Source organism: Zalophus californianus, chromosome 1, assembly GCF_009762305.2.
Source record: "Zalophus californianus isolate mZalCal1 chromosome 1, mZalCal1.pri.v2, whole genome shotgun sequence".
Classification (NCBI taxonomy): Eukaryota; Metazoa; Chordata; class Mammalia; order Carnivora; family Otariidae; genus Zalophus; species Zalophus californianus.
In genome coordinates, this window is record NC_045595.1 from 92,594,973 (window position 1) to 92,618,517 (window position 23,545).

The following is a 23,545-nucleotide window of genomic DNA, read 5'->3' on the forward strand; positions in this document are numbered from 1 at the left end:
ATGTGCGGCTCGATCCCAGGACCCTGGGATCATGACCTGAACTGAAGGCGGACGCTTAACTGACTGAGCCATCCAGATGCCCCTAGAATGGTGATTTTAAAGATACTAGCTGGGCTTGAAAAAAGCATGGAAGATATTAGAGAAACCTTTTCTGGAGAAATAAAAGAACTAAAATCTAAACAAGTCGAAATCAAAAAGGCTATTAATGAGGTGCAATAAAAAATGGAGGCTCTAACTGCTAGGATAAATGAGGCAGAAGAGAGAATTAGTGCTATAGAAGACCAAATGATGGAAAATAAAGAAGCTGAGAAAAAGATAAACAACTACTGGATCACGAGGGCAGAATTTGAGAGATAAGTGATACCATAAGATGAAACAACATTAGAATAATTGGGATCCCCGAAGAATAAGAAGGAGAGAGAGGGGCAGAAGGTACACTGGAGCAAATTATAGCAGAGAACTTCCCTAATTTGGGGAAGGAAACAGGAATCAAAATCCAGGAGGCACAGAAAACCCCCCTCAAAATCAATAAATATAGGTCAACACCCTGACATCTAATAGTAAAACTTACGACAAAGAGAAAAAAGAGAAAAAAAACTCACAAAGAGAAAATCCTGAAAGCAGCTCGGGAGAAGAGATCTGTAACCTACAATGGTAGAAACATTAGACTGGCAACAGACCTATCTACAGAGACCTGGCAGGCCAGAAAGGACTGGCATGATATATTCAGAGCACTAAATGAAAAAAATATGCAGCCAAGAATACTATATCCAGCTAGGCTGTCACTCAAAATAGAAGGAGAGCTAAAAAGGTTCCAGGGCAAACAAAAACTAAAGGAATTTTCAAACACAAAGCCAGCCCTACAAGAAACATCAAAAGGGGTCCTCTAAGCAAAGAGAGAGCCAAAAAGTAATACAGACCAGAAAGGAACACAGACAATACACAGTAACAGTCACCTTACAGGCAATACGATGGCACTAAATTCATATCTTTCAATAGTTACCCTGAATGTAAATGGGCTAAATGCCCCAAGCAAAAGACATAGGCTATCAGATTGGATAAAAAAACAAGACCCATCAATATGCTGTCTGCAAGAGACTCATTTTAGACCCAAAGCCACCCCCAGATTGAAAGTGAGGGGGTGGAAAACCAATTACCATGCTAACAGACTTTAACAAAAGAAAACTGGGGTGGCAATCCTTGTATCAGACAAATTAGATTTTAAACCAAAGACTATAATAAGAGATGAGGAAGGACACTATATCCTACTTAAAGGATCTATCCAACCAGAAGATCTAACAATTGTGAATATCTATGGCCCTAACATGGGAGCAGCCAATTAATAACAAAAGCAAAGAAACACATCGACAACAATACAATAATACTGGGGGACTTTAACACCCCCCTGACTGAAATGGACAGATCATCGAAGCAAAAGATCAAGGAAATAAAGACTTTAAATGACACACTGGACCAAATGGACTTCACAGATGTATTCAGAACATTCCATCCCAAAGGAACACAATACACATTCTTCTCTAGTGCCCATGGAACATTCTCTAGAATAGATCACATCCTAGGTCACAAATCAGGTCTCAACCGGTACCAAAAGATTTGGATCATTCCCAGTATATTTTTGGACCACAATGCTTTGAAACTAGTACTCAATCACAAGAGGAAAGTCAGAAAGAACTCAAATACATGGAGGCTAAAGAGCATCCTACTTTAAAGAATGAATAGGTCAACCAGGAAATTAAAAGAATTTAAAAAAATCATGGAAACAAATGAAAATGAAAACACAACTCTTCAAAATCTTTGGGATGCAGCAAAGGTGGTCCTAAGAGAAAAATATATAGCAATACAAGCCTTTCTCAAGAAACAAGAAAGGTCTCAAATACACAACCTAACCCTACACCTAAAGGAGCTGGAGAAAGAACAGCAAATAAAGCCTAAAACCAGCAGGAGCAGAGAATTAATGAAGATCAAAGCAGAAATCAATGAAATAGAAGCCAAAAGAACAGTAGAACAGATCAACGAAAATAGGAGCTGGTTCTTTGAAAGAACAAGACTGCTAAACTCCTGGTGAGACTTATCAAAAAGAAAAGAGAAATGACCCAAATAAATAAAATCATGAATGAAAGAGGAGAAATCACAACCAACACCAAAGAAATACAAACAATTATAAGAACATATTATGAGCAACTATATGTCAGCAGATTAGATAATCTGGAAGAAACGGATGCATTCCTAGAGATGTATGAACTACCAAAACTGAACCAGGAAGAAATAGAAAACCTGAACAGACCTATAACCCCACTAAGGAAATTGAAGCAGTCATCAAAAATCTCCCAACAAACAAAAGCCCAGGGCCAGACGGCTTCCCAGGGGAATTCCACCAAACATTTAAAGAAGAATTAATACCTATCATTCTGAAACTGTTCCAAAAAATAGAAATCGAAGGAAAACTTCCAAACTCGTTTTATGAGGCCACCATTACCTTGATCCCAAAACCAGACAAAGACCCCATCAAAAAGGAGAATTACAGACCAATATCCTTGATGAACACGGATGCAAAAATTCTCACCAAAATACTAGCCAATAGGATCCAACAGTACATTAAAAGGATTATTCACCACGACCAAGTGGGATTTATCCCTGGGCTGCAAGGTTGGTTCAACATCTGCAAATCAATCAATGTGATACAATACATTAATAAAAGAAAGAACAAGAATCATATGATTCTCTCAATAGATGCAGAAAAAGCATTTGGCAAAGTACAGCATCCTTTCTTGATCAAAACTCTTCAGAGTATAGGGATAGAGGGTACATACCTCAAGATCATAAAAGCCATCTCTGAAAAACCCACAGCGAATATCATCTCAATGGAGAAAAACTGAGAGCTTTCCCCTTAAGGTCAGGAACATGGCAGGGATGTCCACTATCACCAATGCTATTCAACATACTATTAGAAGTCCTAGCCACAGCAATCAGACAACAAAAAAAAAGGCATCCAAATCGGCAAAGAAGAAGTCAAACTCTCACTGTTTGCCGGTGATATGATGCTTTATGTGGAAAACCCAAAAGACTCCACCCCAAAACTGCTAGAACTCAGACAGGAATTCAGTAAAGTCACAGGATATAAAATCAATGCACAGAAATCAGTGGCATTCCTATACACCAACAACAAGACAGAAGAAAGAGAAATTAAGGAGTCGATCCCATTTACAATTGCACCCAAAATCATAAGATACCTAGGAATAAATCTAACCAAAGAGGCAAAGGATCTGTACTCAGAAAACTATAAAATACTCATGAAAGAAACTGAGGAAGACACCAAGAAATGGAAAAAACGTTCCATGCTCATGGATTGGAAGAACAAATATTGTGAAGATGTCAATGCTACCTAAAGCAATCTACACATTCAATGCAATCCCTATCAAAATACCATCAACTTTTTTCAAAGAAATGGAGCAAATAATCCTAAAATTTGTATGGAACCAGAAGAGACCCCGAATAGCCAGAGAAATGTTGAAAAAGAAAAACAAAGCTGGTGGCATCACAATTACGGATTTCAAGCTCTATTACAAAGCTGTCATCATCAAGACAGTATGGTACTGGCACAGAAACAGACACACAGATCAATGGAACAGAATCGAGAGCCCAGAAATGGATCCTCAACTCTATGGTCAACTCATCTTCAACCAAGCAGGAAAGAAAGTCCAATGGAAAAAAAGTCGCTTCAACAAATGGTGTTGGGAAAATTGGACAGCTACATGCAGAAGAATGAAACTGGATCATTTCCTTACACCACACACAAAAATAGACTCAAAATGGATGAAAGACCTAAATGTGAGACAGGAGTCCATCAAAATCCTAAAGGAGAACACAGGCAGCAACCTTTTCGACCTCAGCTGCAGCAACTTCTTCCTAGAAACATCGCCAAAGGCAAGGGAAACAAGGGCAAGAATGAACTATTGGGACCTCATCAAGATAAAAAGCTTTTGCACAGCAAAAGAAACAGTCAACAAAACCAAAAGACAACGACAGACTGGGAGAAGATATTTGCAAATGACATATCAGATAAAGGGCTAGTATCCAAAATCTATAAAGAACTTATTAAACTCAACACCCAAAGAACAAATGATCCAATCAAAAAATGGGCAGAAGACATAAGACATTTTTCCAAAGACATCCAAATGGCCAACAGACACATTGAAAAAGTGCTCAACATCACTCTAGTAGTACTTTTTACTACTTACAGTATTATAACTAGAAACAGTAGTTCTTCCAAACATTTTCAAATGTATCCACAGGTAATTATTTACAAATTCTTAAACTTCAAAATATTTTCAGAGATGGTTGTACACAACTGCCTAACATTTTAAAATTTACACTTAAATGCAAAGAATATATCTCTGTTTTAAATTCAAGGAATATAAAAATAAACATTCTCCTTCCTCTTTCCCACTGAATATCATTCTTCTCTCCAAAGGTTATCAATGTTAAAGTTTCAAGGTTTTCTAGACCAGTTTAGACACATTAATGTATTACATATATGAAACTTTTAACATAAATGATACTAATCTATGTAGTTTGTCCTGAAACTTGCTATTTTTTTTCCTTTTTCAAGTTATTTAAATTCCAGTTAGTTAATGTATGGTGTAATATTAGTATTAGGTGTAGAATTTAGTGAATCATCACTTGTACAGACAACACCCAGTGTTCATCACTAGTGCCCTCCTTAATTCCCATCACCTGTTTAGCCTATCCCCCTGCCATCTCCTCTCCAGTAACCCTCAGTTTGTTCTCTATTGTTAAGAGTCTGTTTTCTCGTTTGCCCCGCTTTTTTCCTTTTTTTCCCCTATGTTCATCTGTTTTGTTTCTTAAATTCCACATATAAGAGAAATCACATGGTATTTGTCTTTTTCTGACTTATTTTGCTTAGCATAATAATCTCCGGCTCCATCCACGTGGTTGCAAATGGTAAGATTTCATTCCTTCTTAAGCTGATAATATTCCATTGTGTGTGTGTGTGTGTGTGTGTGTATACACACACACACACACACATCACATCTTCTTTATCCATTCATCAGTCGATGGACATTTGGGCTCTTTCCATAATTTGGTTGTTGATAATAATATATAACATATGGAGTATAAACATTGGGGTGTATGTATCCCTTCCAATCAGTATTTTTGTATCCTTTGAGTAAATAGAAGTGCAACTGCTGGATCGTAGGGTAGTTCTATTTTTAACTTTCTGAGGAACTTCCATACCGTTTTGCAGAGTGGCTGCACCAGTTTGCATTTCCACCAACAGTGTAAGAGGGTTCCCCTTTCTCTGAAACGTGCTATTTTTCACTTAATATTTTGTCTTAAAAATCTTTTAGCTACTTCAGAGTATCACACTTTAATCATTCCTCTGCTGATGGAACATTTAGACTATCTTCAATTTTTCAATATTATAGACTTGCTACAATAAACATCTTTTACATATACCTTTGTGTGTACCTGCATGTACCAATGTAGATACCTAGCAGCAGAAATAGTGACTTTGAAATGGAATATCTATCTTCAATTTTGAAATATCCTGCAAAATTATATTTCAAGAAGGCAATAGCAATTTCTTTTAAAGGGATCCTTTTCTCCACATCTTTATCAATCATTGGTATTAACTATCATTTAAATTCATGCTAATCTGCCCATCAGTGATAAATATCTTTGTTTCAATTTGTATTTCATTAATTATTAATGAAATTATGCCCCTTTTCATATGGTTATTGCTTTTTAAGACTTCCTCTTCTGAAAAGTGGCTTTTCATATCCCTTGTTTACTTTTTTATGGGATTTATCTTTGTTACTGATGTGTAGGATTTGTTATGTATGACTGAAAATATTTCCCTGAATCTGTCATTTGTTTAAACTTTGTTTAGAGTGCTGGTTGATGTATAAATGTATTTAAGTTTATATACACATACCTACAGCTCCACCCACCCCGAAATCTCTGTATTAATTCAGTAGGCATTTATTAGGGACTCTTATTTATACAACATATGTGACGACTTTTTTTTTTTTAATATTTTATTTATTTGAGAGAGAGAGCGAGAGAGAGAGAGCAGGAGCCGGGGGAGGGGAGAAGCATGAGCCGGGGGAAGGGAGAAGCAGACTCCCTGCTGAGCAGGGAGCCCAACTCAGGGGTTGATCCCAGGACCCTGGGATCATGACCTGAGCTGGAGGCAGCCCCTTAACTGGCTGAGCCACCCAGGTGCCCCCATATGTGACTTATTTTCTTATTTGAATACTATTTTGCCCTGTTTTCATTAAATATTTTTAAAATATATTTTTATATTTTTCTTTTTAAACGATTACTTTTTAAATGTCTGTTTGGCATTTCATCTGGTCCAAGAGTAGATCACGTTAGGATTTCACAATTTGAAATGTGAACTCTAAGATTATTTTCCAAAAGACATATAACATGTCTTTGGGCCAGAAAGTATCCATACTAATGTACTGATACAGTGACCTAGTTTAAATGAGGTAAGATATACCTAATACATACTAAGCACATAAAAGTGTTCAATAACATTAATTCTACTCTTTATCTCTTTCAGATTTCTTACCTGCTGTAAACTGAGAATGAGGGTCTTGGCACACTGAATTTTATCAATCTGCCTGGTCTTACTCAGTGTTTCCTTAATAATATCACCATAGTCATTGTAATACTGTGAGAAAAAGAAAGAAAACACAGCTTTAAAATTACTGAAATTTCATGAGACAAATTGTGGATTGGTAAAAGAAATGGAAAGGGGAGTTCAAGGGTGTTTAATTTCTTCATCTTAAACATAATGAGAGATAAAATATATTTTCTAAAGTTAAAGGAATACACATTTGATATTAATCACATAAGATTATGAAATAACTAACGTTAACTGAAAAACTGAGAATTCCAGGAAGAGAGGAAGTGACACAGGTAAACAAAATTCCTTATTCTTTGTAACATGGATTCAATAGACACCACTTAAAAGGTGACAAATCAAGAAACAACTTTGGTAGAAACTTCGCAAAGAACTAAAACCAAAACAGTTAAAATTGCTTACCTTTGGGGAATGGGCCTAAATAACGGGGAAGGGCAGATTAGGGTAACAGACTTTTCATTTAATACTTCTGTACTATGTCATTCTCTGCTCCCCCAACATGTTTATATTTTACTACTGTAATATAAAAAATAAAAACATTGACTTCTTCAATAGTGACTGAGAAAAATTTAATTTCTTTATAATTCAAGTTTTTTTGACACAGGATTTTAAGAATTTTCCTTGTGAGTAAATAATTAAGAAAAGCCTATTTAAAACCACTAAATCTGGATGTTATTTCTAAGCTAATGCCTAAAAACTTACGACCTATGTGAAGAAGTGAGTGTATTAGCTTGGCAATTGGACTTTCATAATTTTCAGAAAGAGGGGTATACTTCCATGATGTGAGATGAAAAAACGAGAAAGATATTAATATATTAAAGTGGTTCAACAGGCAGATCTCCAATAAATTCATATTTGTAATAGTCACATAGGGAACTGGGGCAAAAAGCCACATAACTGAGGATATGTAATAAAGAGTAGCAAATAACTATTAAATTCTCTCAAAAAAATTAAAGCTTACAATGAGCAGAGGTGCAAAAATTGCTAAAGATGATAATAAGTTTTGGTTAAGGCTCATTTCTTGAAACCAATACAGTATTGTTAAGGGATGAAAAGGAAAAACCATGGTAAGCTCATATTCAACCATTCAAACTGTGTTTAGACATTACTTCAGGAAGCTGTCTCAGGTTCCTTTCACTTAAGTTTCTCTATTCCATGTTTGCTTTGTAATTTGTACATTTATCACTACAATAATGATGCTGAGGCTTTATGATCTAATGGGAAGAGCTAAGCTTTGAACCTAGATAAACCTAGAATCATAAATTCCAGTTTTTGCTACTTATAGAATGTGACCTTTGAAAGTTACTTAACCTCTTTGAGCCTTAATTACCTTATCTGTAAATGATGTATTTCCTACCTCATAGGATTACTGTAATCAACAAACATATGTAAAAGCATTAGAACAGTGTCTCAAATATAAATGGCACAGAACACAGACAACCACTATTACCATGCTACATTATATTATGCTTGCATTTCAGTTTTTCTATTAATCTCTAAGTTCCTTGGTGCAGAAATCATGTTTTACTTAAATCTCTATCAGCACAGTGCTCACACTGCAGTTGTTCAGCAAAATATGATGAATTAGTTACTATGTCATAGCTAGAACTGGACCATAACTAAACATGGATAAAGACACAAATGGATCAATGGCACACACAATATTCTGAACATGGGCAACACTATCTGTGACAGAACAAGGCAAAAATACATAAACTGAGAAGTGTGCCTATCATAAAGACTTCTGAGCGTCAGAAACAAAATGGAGCTTAAGGAAAGCAGAGCAAACAGCCAGAAAGGTGAGTACCTATCAAAATCCTACCATATAAAGAATGGTTTAAAACCCTTCAACATCTCCTTACCTCCCTCAGGAAAAAAATCCAGGCTTCTCACACAGCATTTGGTTACTAGTGATACTTTTCAAAATCCTAACTCTGGCTCCCTTCTCATAAGCAATCTATGTTGCTACATCAAATTACTTGCATTTCCCCCAAATAATTCACATTCTTTTGTGTCTTTGTACATGAAGTTCAATCTACCCCAAGTCCTCCTGCTACTTCTTTGCTTACTAATTTGTGTTTATCATCTTAGACTTAGTTCAGAAGTCACTACTAAGAGGTTTCCATTAACCCTCATATTTTTTTAGAGTTGGGTGTCTGTTTCATATATTTCCAGAAACCCCTATACATACCTCTATTATACTATATAATGCAATTGTCTAAATGCTGACAGTCTTCAGCTTTAGACTACTTTAGAGCAAGAATTTTACTTTATTATTAAAGATTTATTTATTTGAGAGAGAGAGCTCACAAGTAGGGGGAGGGGCAGAGGGAGAGACTCTTCAAGCAGATTCCCTGCCAAGCATGGGGCTCGAGAGATCATGACCTGAGCCGAAACTAAGATTTGGACACTTAACCGACTGCACCACCCAGGTGCCCCTAGAGCAGGATTTTAAAAAATATTTGTAACTTTAGTGCCTGGCAGGTGGCATGGTACATAGTAGGCATACTTACAAAAATGTCTTAAAGAGATGTCATAAGAGATATTAGGTTTCTTCCATGTTGATCAAGAGTCTATATACCTCATGAAAATAAGAAGGTGTTCTTTCAATAAATGTGAGGATCTCCTACTTTATGGGGTTGATATAATGGTATAGATTGACAAAAGTTTATACTTCTATAAAAGAGAGAAACCTTAAATATATCAGAAAATCATGAACAATATATGGTTACCTGGCAATTTAGCTTCTGTTATCTTTTCATTTTTAAAGTGCAAATTTCTTTGCCACTTAGATGGAAGGAAAAAAATAAGACTATGAAACTATACCTTCATGTAGTGTTTAAAGATGTCTGCAGCTGCATGCATGTCAACAATATCATAAATGATAAGTTTGCTGAAGGCAGCAAGTAGATTCCTTCTTTTATGTAAGGCCTCAATTTTATTAGCTTCATCTTCTTCATCACCCTCTACCACAGAAAATAAATTGGTTATGAACTTTGGCCCTTTATCCAAGGTAAAACAATGTAGACAATCTGTATAATCAAACACCAACTTATAACTTTACAAATAGTACAATTCAGTTTTAGGTAAAACTGTTAGTTACACTGATTATTTTAGGGTGCTATATTTAGTTATACGCTTATTAAATGTTTAGTAGTTACCAAGGTTCCTATCTTCTTGGAAACTGTCATAGCAAAGACTGAGTTAGATAAGCAAACCATACATAAATTTTTCCTGATATTTTTATCATAATAATACTTTTGTCTGTTTACCTTAAAAATGCCATCTCTTCTCATTTCAATATTCTTTACATGCTATTAGCTATATTTCAACAGAGAAGAAATTTCTGGAAATTTTAAAGACATAGGGGAAAGTTTTCTTTTAGAAATAAATATGTGGGGAGTAATGGAAATAATATGGAGATGTTAGGTTTCAGTGCTTGTCTTAAATATGGTTACATTATCAGCATGAAATATATTTTGCAAACCATTTATGCTCATATACATTTTCTTCTTTTTTTCTTAAAAGATTTCACTTATTTATTTGACAGACAGACACAGCGAGAGAGGGAATATAAGCAGGGGGAGTGGGAGAGGGAGAAGCAGGCTTCCTGTGGAGCAGGGAGCCCAACGCGTGGCTCGATCCCAGGACCCTGGGATCATGACCTGAGCCAAAGGCAGGCGCTTAACGACTGAGCCACCCAGGCGCCCCTACATTTTCTTTTTTTAAATGTAGGCTCCACGCCCAGTGTGGAGCCCAACATGGGGCTTTAACTCATGATCTCGAGATCAAGACCTAACCTAAGCTGAAATCAAGAGTCGGACGCTTAACTGACTGAGTCACCCAGGAGCCTCTATACATATACAATTTTTTAAACAAAGCTTGCTACTAAATACTTTAAAAACGAGTAATATTTCTTCCTCAATTTTTTAATTCTCAGGCCCCACTGGCTTGTCTTTTTTTTTTTTTTTAAAGATTTTATTTATTTATTTGACAGACACAGCGAGAGAGGGAACACAAGCAGGGGGAGTGGGAGAGGGAGAAGCAGGCCTCCTGCTGAACAGGGAGCCCAATGTGGGGCTCGATCCCAGGACTCTGGGACCATGACCTGAGCCGAAGGCAGATGCTTAACAACTGAGCCACCCAGGTGCCCCTGGCTTATTTTTAATCCTAGAAAAAATTTCTTCACAAGGCTCCAGATGTTGACACATTTGTTTTAGGCTCTGTACTGACTCTCTCATATCTTGGCCTGCCTATGTGTGTATTATATATATATATACAAAAAATGAAAGAACTTACTCAACTTCTTTCTTTCCTTTCTACTAATTGGTCTTGCTGTGAAGCACCAATGCTTTGAGAAGTTGGAAATCTTTTTCTTAAGACAAATAGTAAGTAAATTTTATCTCCTGGGATTAAAATGGACTCTAAATAGAGACTTTGTTTTACAATTTAGTATTTTCTTAACATGTTAAGTAAAAAACACTCTAATAGCACCAAATAGATCCACGGATCAGATATGCTACAGACCTTAAATCATCTATTTCATATATAACCTATCCAATACTTATAATTATTTATATTGGTCTAATTATGCTATACATTATCATTATGCAGGTTGACCACAATTTTGACTGGAGCGGTTTATTTTTTTAAGATTTTATTTATTTATTTGAGAGAGAGAGACAAAGATAAGAGTGACAGAGATAGCGAGAGAGAGCACAAGTGAGAAGGACAGGGAAAAGCTTATGCTTTTGTAAAAGCAGGGAGCCTGACACAGGGCTCAATCCCAGGACCCTTTAGGGGCTTTCCTTTAGAGAAATTGTGAACCTGGACACAGTTCAATTAGAAACACATCTATCCTACATATATATTTTACACATGTGGGAAATGACAAATGTACACAATTATCCATTATAGCATAATATACAATAGAAGATTGGAAACGAGCCAACATCAATTAATAGGAGATGGATAACATAAACTATGCTATAAACAATGAAATACTTCGTATCTGTTGGAAAAGAATAAAGCTCTGTATGTAGTGATAGGGAAAGACCTCTAAGGTACTACTCTGAAGGAGTGAGATTTCACTGTGTACATTTTTATTCTTGTTGGTTTCTGAACTACATGAATGTATTAACTTTATATTTTGAGAGAGAGAGAAAGAGAGAAAGAGAGCATGTGAGAGTGAGGGGAGGGGCAGAGGGGGAGAGAGAGAATCTTAAGCAGGCTTCTTGCCTAGCATGGAGCCTGATGTGCTGCTCGATCTCATGACCCTGGGATCATGACCTGGGCCAAAATCAAGAGTCAGACACTTAACCAACTGAGCAATCCAGGCACCCCATGACTCTTTTTTAAAAATTCTACTACTTTTTAGGACTGAATTTGAATTATTTCATAATATCTTTTGGGGTTGGTAAAAAAAAAAAAAGATCAACATTGGGGCACCTGGGTGGCTCAGTCAGTTAAGTGTCTGCCTTCAGCTCAGGTCATGATCCCAGGGTCCTGGGACTGAGCCCTGTGTTGGGCTCTCAGCTCATTGGGGAGCCTGCTTATCTATCTCTCCTTCTACACCCCCCACCGCCACTCATGCTCTCTGTCTCTCTCTCCCTCTCAAATAAATAAATAAAAATCTTTAAAAAAAAATAAAAAAGATCAACATTGACAAAATAGTAGCTACAAATACCCATGCTCTGGTTCTCTTCATCTTGGTCAATGAAAACATGATCCATCACAAAGCTGAGGAGTTCAGACTGGAGTCCAGTATCTGGATTAAACACCAAAGGCTGAAGGCCTTCCCTGCCACCTGTCATTAATTGGTGGCTAAATATCATCAGAAGATCACAGAGTAACATGAATGCCTGCAATGCAAAGGGAATTTATCAGTAATATATAACTACAAGTACAGGTCAATGTTAATGAAAACATACTAAATTAAATGCACTTCAATAACAATACCATAACACAAATTGAGTATTTAAACTTCAACTATTTAGTTTTAATTTCCAAACTTAATGAAATTACTTTTTCTTATTAAATACTAGTTCCTTGTATTCCTAATTCCCGCCTAATATAATCTATTTCTTTTACTTGTCTGTATTAATTCAGAACAATTGACTAAGAGATTTTGACTTGAACTTAAAAAAAATGACTTAAGGCCATTTGGAAAAACAAAATTAATATAATAAATTATGACAGAGGTTAGAAATCAATTATATACTGCTTAACTAAATAAGCATAAATCTTAAGGTAAACTGTACTATCCAACAAATTACAATGCAGTACTCTAAACCTTAAAGCTATTATTTAGGATTCTTCTTTAAAAAATCTAATGCAAAAAAAAAAAAATCTCTAACAATAGATTTAAAATTGAATTTAAGACCATTCACGTAAAAATCAGTATCTGAAAGCTTGCCAACAAATTTAATCATGGGAACTTTCAATATATTTCCCTAAAGAGGAAGTATTACAGTTATTGTTGTCAAATTTGCCTTATTTAATGGATACTATGAAATAAACCCGTGTTATCAGTTTACTGTAACTGAATGATTTTGTTGTGGGATAACTGAGGGCTCTCATAACTCAAAACAATTCACTTACCCCCTTCTAAATATTGATTTCTATGGGAAAACATAATTTTGGTACGTATTTGGAGATGGCTGTATACTTGGCTGTCCACCTCCAGCAAGAATCATGGCAGTTCATTCTCTGACTACACAATCATGAACTACATAAATATATTTAGAAAGAGCCACTTGAAAAGGGGAGGATAAAGAGAATCTAGGGGGAAATATATCTATTTTTTATTTAGGCCATAGTTTTAGATATCACCAGTGATGATGTAGAAACAATGAATTTTTGGTTTAAATGTCCTGAGCCAGGTACTTTTAGATCGCACTGATAGGGTTCAGAAGGTTTAGAGAATAAGGTTTAGGGAAGACCACCTCTGTTCCCACTTTAAGTTGATGCTGATAACTTTAATAGACAACTGTGATAACCTACTTGTAAGAAGGGATAGCAAAGGATAAGTACTACAGTACTCTTTAACTAGACTAGGTATTTTCTAGCCCAACATTATGATAAAAAAAAAAAAAACAGTATGGAAAAAAGTATCCTGTTTTATATAATAGTACCTGATCTAAAAGTACTTCCCAATAGAATAATATAATTAAACAGTTTACAAAATCACCTCATGGAAATGGTATTGCCTTGGGCTATGCTGCCCCTACCCAAGGAGTGAGGAGATTGTTGAACCAATGTGATATACCCACCTGCACCCCTATTATTCAGGGACTATGCAGGGACTCAGGGATTCCTTGCCCTAAGAGACCTGATTCTGCTACCAAAGGCTGCACAGGTCTCTTCCCTAGGCTTACTGTATCACCTGTGTGCATACTCCTAGGTCCCAGGGCAGATGTTTAAGGCAATAATGTTGACAGAGTTTGGACATGTGGGCTGGAGTGTTTATGTGTGTGTGAGAAGTTCTTCCTGGTGTGATGAGAAGAGGGTGGACGGACCACAGGCCAGCTCCCCAACCCTCCCAGTTTTAGGACAGAATTCTTAGGAATCAGGAATTATGGAACCAGGTCATCATGACAGTGTATTTGTCTAGGTAAAAAGACCTATAACAAGTTAGTTAACTCGCTTTTTTAAGTTAAATATTCAGACATCCATACTCTTGTGTCCCAGGTTCCATAAACGTTAGGAATAGATCTGTATGCTAAGAACTGCCATAAAAAATGACCTCTTCTCATTGTTCTTCAGTGTATTTAGTAATTTTTTTATTGAGAGCTCTTAACTGATAATTTCTTACCTGTTCCTTCACTGGAGTATTAACATTAGATAGGCACTGTTGGCAAACAGCCAGAAAGGATTTCACTGTTTTCCTCAATACCAACAAATCCTCCTGTAAGACACATTTAAATTTGTAAACATGAATTGCAATATCCTAGAAAACTAATCCAAAAGAAAAAAATAAATGGAAAATAGCCAATTGGTTTATTGTTCAGGAAATTCATAAAACCAAACTTATTTTTGGGAACCAAATTATACAGTTATTTCCTAGTTATCGTAATAGAAGGGGCAGCAAAACTGGTAATCCCAACATTCAATTCTATTTAGCTATGGAATGCTCAGTATCATTTCCTCCATAAATATGGTTTACTTGGGTTGATATTAAAATTATTAATCTTCCTAAATAAATGCTAGTTGGCAATAAGGTGAAGGAGCACAGCAGCACACTGAAAAAAATCAATTAAGCAACAAGTATGTCCTGAATTTCTCCCATATTCTCAGTACTCCGCAAAATGTCAAGGGAAGAAAAATCATTTTAAGACTGTGTCCATGCCCTCAAAGAGTTAACATCCTAGCAGGGAATTAGACCAATCAGAGTAATTAAGTGTTCAAGTTTTTTTGTATTAACTCTAACTGTAGCAGAGAAAGCTGAGATGGAGGGACCTTCAGAATAGGATGGTCTTTAATTTAAAATTGAATGAGTGAACAGGATTTAACTTGACGGTCATGTAACATTCAATTTGAAACATTTGAAAAGTATAAAAGAAAATTTAAATTTATCAAGCACCTAAATGTGTCAGGCACTGGTTTGAGGGTGTACTGCCACATAATTTAATATTTATAACGATTAGAAATAGTCATTGTTAGCAAGGGTTTGAAACCGGGACTGTCTGATATCAGATTCTCACTAATGAGAAAGACACATGAAGATAATTCAGTATTACACTGATATTTAAAATAGTAAGGAAGAGTTAATATTCTTAATAGTAATTAAGAATATTAAATTAGCAAAAGCTGATGATGTAGAAATCACTTTTAAAAAGTACTCTATTAAACTAAAGTTCTTGAAGCTACATTTTGGACATGTAACAGTACTTACTCCTTTTTGGGATCTTCACATCCCAAATAAAGATAAACTTAAAAAATTATACACATTTCCTTTTGCTAACATGAATGTAGTATCTGGAAGAAAGAATAAGCTCTTTGAACAGAACAGTAAAAAGAACAGTCTTGAAAACTTTTATTGTTCCTGCAGATGAACATCCAATAACCAAAACTCAACATTCTTTGACCTTCTCTAATTTCAAAGATTCATTATACATTAGGGGAAACAGATATGAGAACAGGCAGCTGCAATAGAATGTAAGGAGTACTATGTTGGAAAGCCTAATCCAGAGTCAAAAGTAGTCACAGACGGGTTTCCAAAGAAGGTAACATGTAAACTGAGTTTTGAACAACAACTAAAAATTATCTAGCTATAAGAAAAGGTATCCCAGAGGGCACAAAATGTTCAAAAGCCTGAACGTGCTTTTGAGAGGCTGTTAATTTATTGTAGCTGGGGCCCAAATAGGGAGGAGAGAGCAAGAGAGAAAGCTGAAGAGGAAAACAGGATCCATTTCCATTTAAATGGAAGATCATTTAAAATCCATGTTAAATCATCTGGATATTATCCTAATGGCAAAAAGGAACTACTGTAGAAGCATATTTATCAGGAGAGTGCTAAAATTTTGTTTTCAAGAATCATATTCTAAGCAGATGGAGAATGATGTGGAATAGGGAGGCTAGTTAATGGTAAATACAATCTTCTGCTGAATGCTTATTATATACCCAGTACCGTGTTCTATGGGCCATAAATTTAAATTTCACAATCACTGTATGAAGTGTTAATATTCCTTTTCTACAGATGAGGAAATTGAACTTCAGAACACCCATACATTCTAAGTGATAGAGTACGGATCCAAATACGGGGTTATCTGACTCTTCTGACTCTAAAGTCCATGCTCTTACTCATTATTCTGTTTCCTTACAGAAGGAAAACAAAGGCCATGGGAATAATTTAGAATGAGGGCCTGAAAATAAAATGTTGGCAATAAAGATGTGAATAGACTGAAGAGAAATTAAAGCAGCAGCACAAAATTTACGAACTAATCAGAATGGGAGCTGTTGATTAATCCTAAATTTTTAGGTAGTCACCTACTAGATGTATGACAGTGTAAGTCAATGAAATAGTTAACACACAAAAAAATGCTAACATAATAGTTCGATTTTGGAGATGATGATCTGAGATTCCTGAAAAATATCCTACTGGAGATGTTTAGTAGGCAGTTCAATATAGGAGTTCAAAGCCCATGGGAAAGAATTTGAGCAAGAATAAATACCTGGGAGCCCTCGGCATTTAGATGGCAATAGAAGAGATGGAAGTAAATGAGATTACTCAAGGAGGATATGCAGAGAAGGGGGACAAAGTATCTTGGGGAACACCAATATATAACGGATGGCTAAGAAAGAAGAGCATATCAAGAAATCTAAGAAATGGTCTGAGTAGGAAAACCAGAAGAATATGACATCTTCTGGAAAGAAAACATTAAAAAATGTGAAGGAAAAAAAATTAAAAAATGGTTGTAATAATTTAACAATTGACAAATGCCACAAGAGAAAAGACAAACTAAAAAAAAAAGTAGAAAAAAAATAGAAAGTATCCCATATAAAGCAATGATAAGGTTGTGAGTGACCTTGGGGAGAACACTTTTAGTGGAATAAAAGGGCTGAGGTCAGACTGCAGTGGGTTCAAAGGAAGAAAAAGAAGGCAACTCTTTCAAAAAGTTTGTCAAGAGTCAAAAAAATAGAATGGCTGCTAGAGAGGTCTTATGGGATTGACAGAGGATTTTTTTGGGGGGGTCTTTGTTGATCCTTTTTTTTTTAAGATTTTATTTATGATCTGAGAGAGTGACACAGAGCTAGAGAGAGTGAACATGAGCTGGGAGGCAGGCAGAGGGAGAAGGAGAACCAGACTCCCCACTGAGCAGAGAGCCAGATGCCACTTGATCACAGGACCCCAGGATCATGACCTGAGTGAAGGCAGACACTTAACCCACTGAGCCTATCCAGGTGCCTCTGTTGATATTTTTAATAGAAAAATTTTGAGAATGTTTTCTGAATGAATAACTGAAAGAAAAACAAAAAGCAAGCCAGGCTACTGACTAGCTATGTGACCTTAGAAAACTTATTTTATGTCTCAGGATTACAGAGTTTAAAAATCTATAACTGAATCTGAACTGTGAGGTTCTATGGCATTCTGTGATTCTGTTGAATTAAGTCCTAGGCACTCAGATGAGAACAGATAGGTGTTAACTGGTAAACCTCCTAGTATTCAAAGGATGAATGTTCACTGTTCCCTTGCTAGTACCTAGAATAGTGTTTGGCACATGGCAGGTGTTTAATAAATATTTACCGAGTGAAATGCAAGTATAAATAATACAGATGATACTACAATCCTAGGGTCAAATGTGTCATGTGTTCATTTTATCAAACTATGAACAGAGTTTTTAAAAAATGATGCTAGGAGGTATTAATGCTCCTTTATTTCCTTAAATTTCTTGGTTAGTGTGCAAAGAAGCAGTCTAGGGAATCAGGTATCTTTGGAGTTGGAGGCAAAGTATTCCTTTAAAGGTCAATCATAAAGCAGATATGTTTATGTAAAATGACAACTTGCCAATTCATTTGAAGAGTTGTAAATTTAACATCACAACTAAGTAAGCAACCTACCGATGACTAATCAGAACTATTTTAAGAAGAAACTGGAAATGGGAAGCAACCAAGAAAATGGAAGCTAAAGGCCTTTAGCAGTGAAGTTTGGACTAGATTTGGATGCAACTTAAATATTATTTGAGTGCTCAAGAAAGTTAACTTTATTGTAGTCAATTACATTTCATTAGAAGAAATATAAATACCAACAGGTTTAGGTAAAAGTACAGAGCTACTGTATATTTTAACTAATCTTATATGGCAAATCCCTTTAAACAGCTGGGAACAGAATTTAGGTTCTTGTGGATTTCAGAATATAGTACTTTTATTCACTCTACAATTTCCCACTTTATTATGTGGGCATCTTACTATATTTCATTTGATTTAAATAGCTGGAATAATTCCCAAGACTGTGATTGTGCTCAAGTTAAGGCAGGCAGCCACTATTGGGATACATGGTAGAAAATATCTTTAGAAATTTTCTGATGTTAAATCAAAATTTTAAAAGAGGTTCAGGGTTTGCCAGTTTAAAACTCCAGTATTAAGGTAAGTTTCATAGAGTGGGCTTTGTTCTTAATGTCCTTTGAAAAACAGTAATAGATGATATTCAAAAGGATAAGAAAAAGTAAGAAAAAGAAATATAAAAACATTTTAAATAGGGCCAATAATAAGAGCTTAGTTTAAACCACTAAAGTTAGCACATTTACTTGAACTCTTTTAAAATATAAACCACTGGCTGTTTTAAAATTTGAGAAAAGTTGTTACATTCCATATATTCTGGAATGAAAAACTTTCTCTCCTGCTGTAATAGCTGTAGTCATGAAAAAAATTAAATATGCTTAACTTACATTGAATAAACAGGAACATTTTTATATGTAGCATTTTTCTGGGCTAGAATTCAATAATAATAAAGTTAACATTTACTGGCACTTACTGTGTACCAGGCACTACCCTGAGCTTTTCGTGAATTAACTCAACTAATCCTCATAACTGTGATGGGTACTGATATTATTATCACTCTCCCATTTTACATACGAAGAAATAGGCATAGAGATGTTAAATGCAGCCCCAAAGACCAAAGCAGTTTGCCTCTAGTCTGTGCTCTTAACCATTTTGCTATAATGACTCTTTTCTATAAAGTGAGAAAATTAATATGTTGAGGAAATAGACATTATGGAGATAAGAAATTTGAAACTCAAATTACTCAAATATATTTATATATATATATATATGAACAAAAAAGCCAGTTAACCCAATGGACACTGAAACTGAAAAACAAGCCAAGAACAAGATATGCTGATTATCGAGACTGCAATTTTAAGAAACTAGAATGTTTAGGGAGTACATCTACAGCTCTGAACACTTATTTTACTTATAAATCCCCTTTCTAGCCAGAGTACCTGAATTACAGAGGTGGGAACTAAAGACACAGAGTGAAAAGAAGAGTAATCTACTACTCTCTCTTAGGCCAGTATAAGCTATATATGAACTAACTATATGGTACTTCTTCTCAAATGTTTTTTCCTAAATGAAACCAGTGTTTTCTCTTCTTTTCAGAAAGCAGCTTGGCGTCATGAACACTTTTCCCAAGTAGCTACGGAAAGGAATTCAAATGGGTCAGGTGATAAGATTTTCCTGAGATTTAAGTTATAATATCTTTGGGCTAGATTCTTTTGTATCCATTTTGGAAGTTGTTTCACTAGCCTGGCCAAAGTTTTTGCTTTTTCTGTTTTTGTTTTTCTTCCTGGTAGATCTACTGAAACCAAGAACTTCAAGGAATTAAGATGTTTTACACCTGGTTGGCAAAATCTCAACAATGAAAAACCCTGAATAAGGCTGGCATAATTGAGATGGTGAATTTATCATATAAGCCATATCTGAAAGATGTTTTCTCAAAGGCACAAAGGCTCAAAGCTGACTTACTCTAACCTCGTGAGAAGAAAAACAGATCTTAAATGTAGACTGCCCCTTAAGAACTGCCCCTTAAGAACCAAGTATCTCAATTTGACTATAATCAGTGAAGAAAGGTCAGAGTTTAGTTCCTACACACACAAATATAGTAGCTAGTGTAGGTCTGAGATACAGCATGGCAGATTTTGTCCTCCCTCTGTATTTTGGAATAATGAGGGAAGTCAAGTTTCTTACTTTGGCCCTAACAGTCACTATTTCCCCCCGTACTTCTGACTTCTCCTTTAGCTTCCTTCATCTTTGTACATTTTTATTATGTATCACAATATTATGTATCTAGAGAAAGACCAAATTTAGCTGTCTTTTTATCTACAGTTATGAAATACCATTAAGATAATCATAGCCAGAGACTGAAGCCATGGAAAAACTAATAGTATATACATAAAACTAGCTTAACATTATCTGGCAAATATACATTTTAAGAATTGGCAGGAATAGAACAGAAATGTTGTAAAATAAGGACCAAGACCAGGTCAAAGATGTTAGAATATGAAAATAAAGCCTGTGAAGAATTAGTGATCAACTTTCATGATAAAGAAAGGGCACAAAACTAGTTATCCAGAATAAAATAGGATTATTGACAAAGTCTGGTAAACAAGAGCAAGGGGTTACACCTTGTGAGGCCAGGGACTGGCAAACTTTTTGTGGACTCTGAAAAACAAACTGAGGGTTCTAGAGGGGAGGGGGTAGGGGGATGGGTTAGCCTGGTGATGGGTATTGAGGAGGGCACATTCTGCATGGAGTACTGGGTGTTATGAACAAACAATGAATCATGGAATACTGCACCAAAAACTAATGATGTAATATATGGTGATTAACATAACAATAAAAAAATAAAAAAAAAAGAGTCAGACAGTAATACTTTAGGCTTCATGGGTCATACAGACTCTGTCCCAACTACTTTGTCACTGTAGTATAAAAGCAGCCCTAGATAGTACATGAATGAATGAGCATGGCTGTGTTCCATTAAAACTTTATTATAAAAACAGGGGTCAGGCCAGATTTGGTCCATAAGCTATAGTGTGCCCAGTCTATACTGGGCTATAAAGCTCTTTGGAGCATAAACTGTGTTATGCTTACCTGTACTTAGCACCATTACTAACACATAATGAGGCTCATTATATTATTTTTCAGCCCAACTAAGTCACTGACCACATTAAATATGATAAAAACAAATGGAACTAAATTCATTCACTTGGGACACATCAGTGAGCAAAAGACATAGTAAAAAGCATCACCGTGATGGGGTAAACCCTATGTCATACCTTTAAAATTGCTTTCTTGTATGAATCACTGCTACTAGCCTCTCTTTTGGAGGGTGGGGAGAGGATGTGCCACTTTTGTGAATACACGTTAAAATAACTATTGAGGGGCACCTGGGTGGCTCAGTCGTTAAGCATCTGCCTTTGGCTCAGGTCATGATCCCAGGGTTCTGGGATCGAGCCCCGCATCGATGGGAAGCCTCCTTTTCCCTCTCCCACTACCCCTGCTTGAGTTCCCTCTATCGCTGTCTCTCTGTCAAATAAATAAATAAAATCTTAAAAAAATAAAATAACTATTGAATATTTAAACCCCAAATGTAATGCCTCGTTTTCAGTGTTGTTGCTGTTTTTGGTAATTTGAATCCCCACCTGCTGACTCCTGCCTTTGCCTCAGACTAATCTATTTATGATCCAGGAACCCTTAAGCTGCCTACTATAATTCCAAAGCATCTGCCTTATTTCCTATAGTGTACAAAGATGAAGGAAGCTAAAGGAGGAGTCAGAGGGGGAGGGGAAAAGTGGTGGCTGTTAGGACTAAACTGAGACTTGAATTCCTGAATTATTCCAAGATACAGATGGAGAACAAAAATCTACCATGCTCTTTCTCAAACCTACACTAGCTATTGAGCATGTTCACATACTCCCACAGCCTTAGATAACAGTTCATTTAGTATCAATTCTTCGTTTGGAAAGGGGAGATTAGGAAAGCATAAACTAGGACTTCAATTTAATGACATCAAAACAACAGTTGTTGCCTGCTAAAACATTTCCTTCAATTCAATCTTCCTCAAAACCCTATCCAACAGTGAATATCACACATACATATTAGGAAACTGAAGTTCAAAGATGAAGTAACTTGCTTATCTTTGCCACAGGTGGTCAAAGATGGCACCAGAATTTGAACTTAGATTTAACTTCAAAGATCATGCTCCAACACAAAAAATGCTGGAAATATACCCTATTTATAAACTAGGAGCTTCTTATATATATATATAAGTTGGGTCTGTAACAAGAAGTCATTTAACAAATACCTAGTAATTTTAGAATGGCTGCTGGGAAAAAAAACATTTTTAAAACAAAAAACCTACTTTAGGAAGGAAAAGGCATTATGGTATCAGAGGATATTAAGTACAATATTAAACACACATTTCCTTTCTATTCAAATAAATGGACAGACAGGAAAGTAAACTTTTATCATTCATTTTGGTCAGGCATATCTCCAATCTTTGTACTAGAAAGTGGGAAGTGTTATGTTTTGTTTAAATATTCTTACTATTGATTTAGACCTCTGATAAGCTCAGTTTAAATACTCTCTTACATTATAATAATTATTACTTAGAATAGATCTTCTCAGACCTGGCTTATTTTTTATATCATAAAGTATAAAATATGTTAAGGAGTTTCAGTATTTATAAAATAGGTCCTTTAAAGACCACTGTCCCTGGGTAAGTAAGTAAAAACAGCATTTGACTGAATAGACTAGTAAAGCTGAGGAAGCCTTATACTGTCTTTCCCTACCAGACAGCAATTTTTAAAACTGTGATCCCAGGAATAGGGTTGCAAACAACACGTAATTCTTTTTTTCTTTTTTTTTTAAAGATTTTATTTATTTATTTGACAGAGAGAGACACAGCCAGAGACGGAACACAAGCAGGGGGAGTGGGAGAGGGAGAAGTCAGGCTTCCCGCGGAACAGGTAGCCCGATGTGGGGCTCGATTCCAGGACACTGGGATCGTGACCTGAGCCGAAGGCAGACGCTTAACGACTGAGCCACCCAGGTGCACCACAACACGTAATTCTTAATGGAATGTTAGACTCATGACTTGTAAGTTCTTTTCTAAATTGAATATATTTAACTTTTGGTTTTCAGAGGTTTTTAGAATATTAGAGTTAGATAAAATTTTGGAGAAGTTTAGAATTTGGTATAAACAGCCACCTTCTTCAGTATTCCAGATTTTTTTTTTTTTTTTAAAGAACATTCTGAGGGCTGAGCAAGAAATGGATTTAAACAAGACCTGGATCTTTCTCCCCTAACTTTCCTAGACCAGCCAATCAGGCACTAGAGATAGGGCATAATATTAAC

At 35.8% G+C, this 23,545-nt stretch overlaps 1 protein-coding gene across 3 annotated transcripts in view; it reads right to left on the minus strand.

Annotated features, from left to right (window-relative positions):
* STAG1 (stromal antigen 1) overlaps positions 1-23,545 on the minus strand; it is a 419,741-nt gene that overhangs the window by 27,701 nt on the left and 368,495 nt on the right. For all 3 annotated transcript variants that reach the window (XM_027584268.2, XM_027584270.2, XM_027584269.2), the window contains 4 exons: positions 14,508-14,600; positions 12,381-12,555; positions 9,521-9,660; positions 6,620-6,721 (listed from right to left, as the gene is read on the minus strand). In XM_027584268.2, coding sequence (XP_027440069.1) covers positions 6,620-6,721; positions 9,521-9,660; positions 12,381-12,555; positions 14,508-14,600 — 510 coding nt within the window. The remainder of the gene's footprint in view (positions 1-6,619; positions 6,722-9,520; positions 9,661-12,380; positions 12,556-14,507; positions 14,601-23,545) is intronic.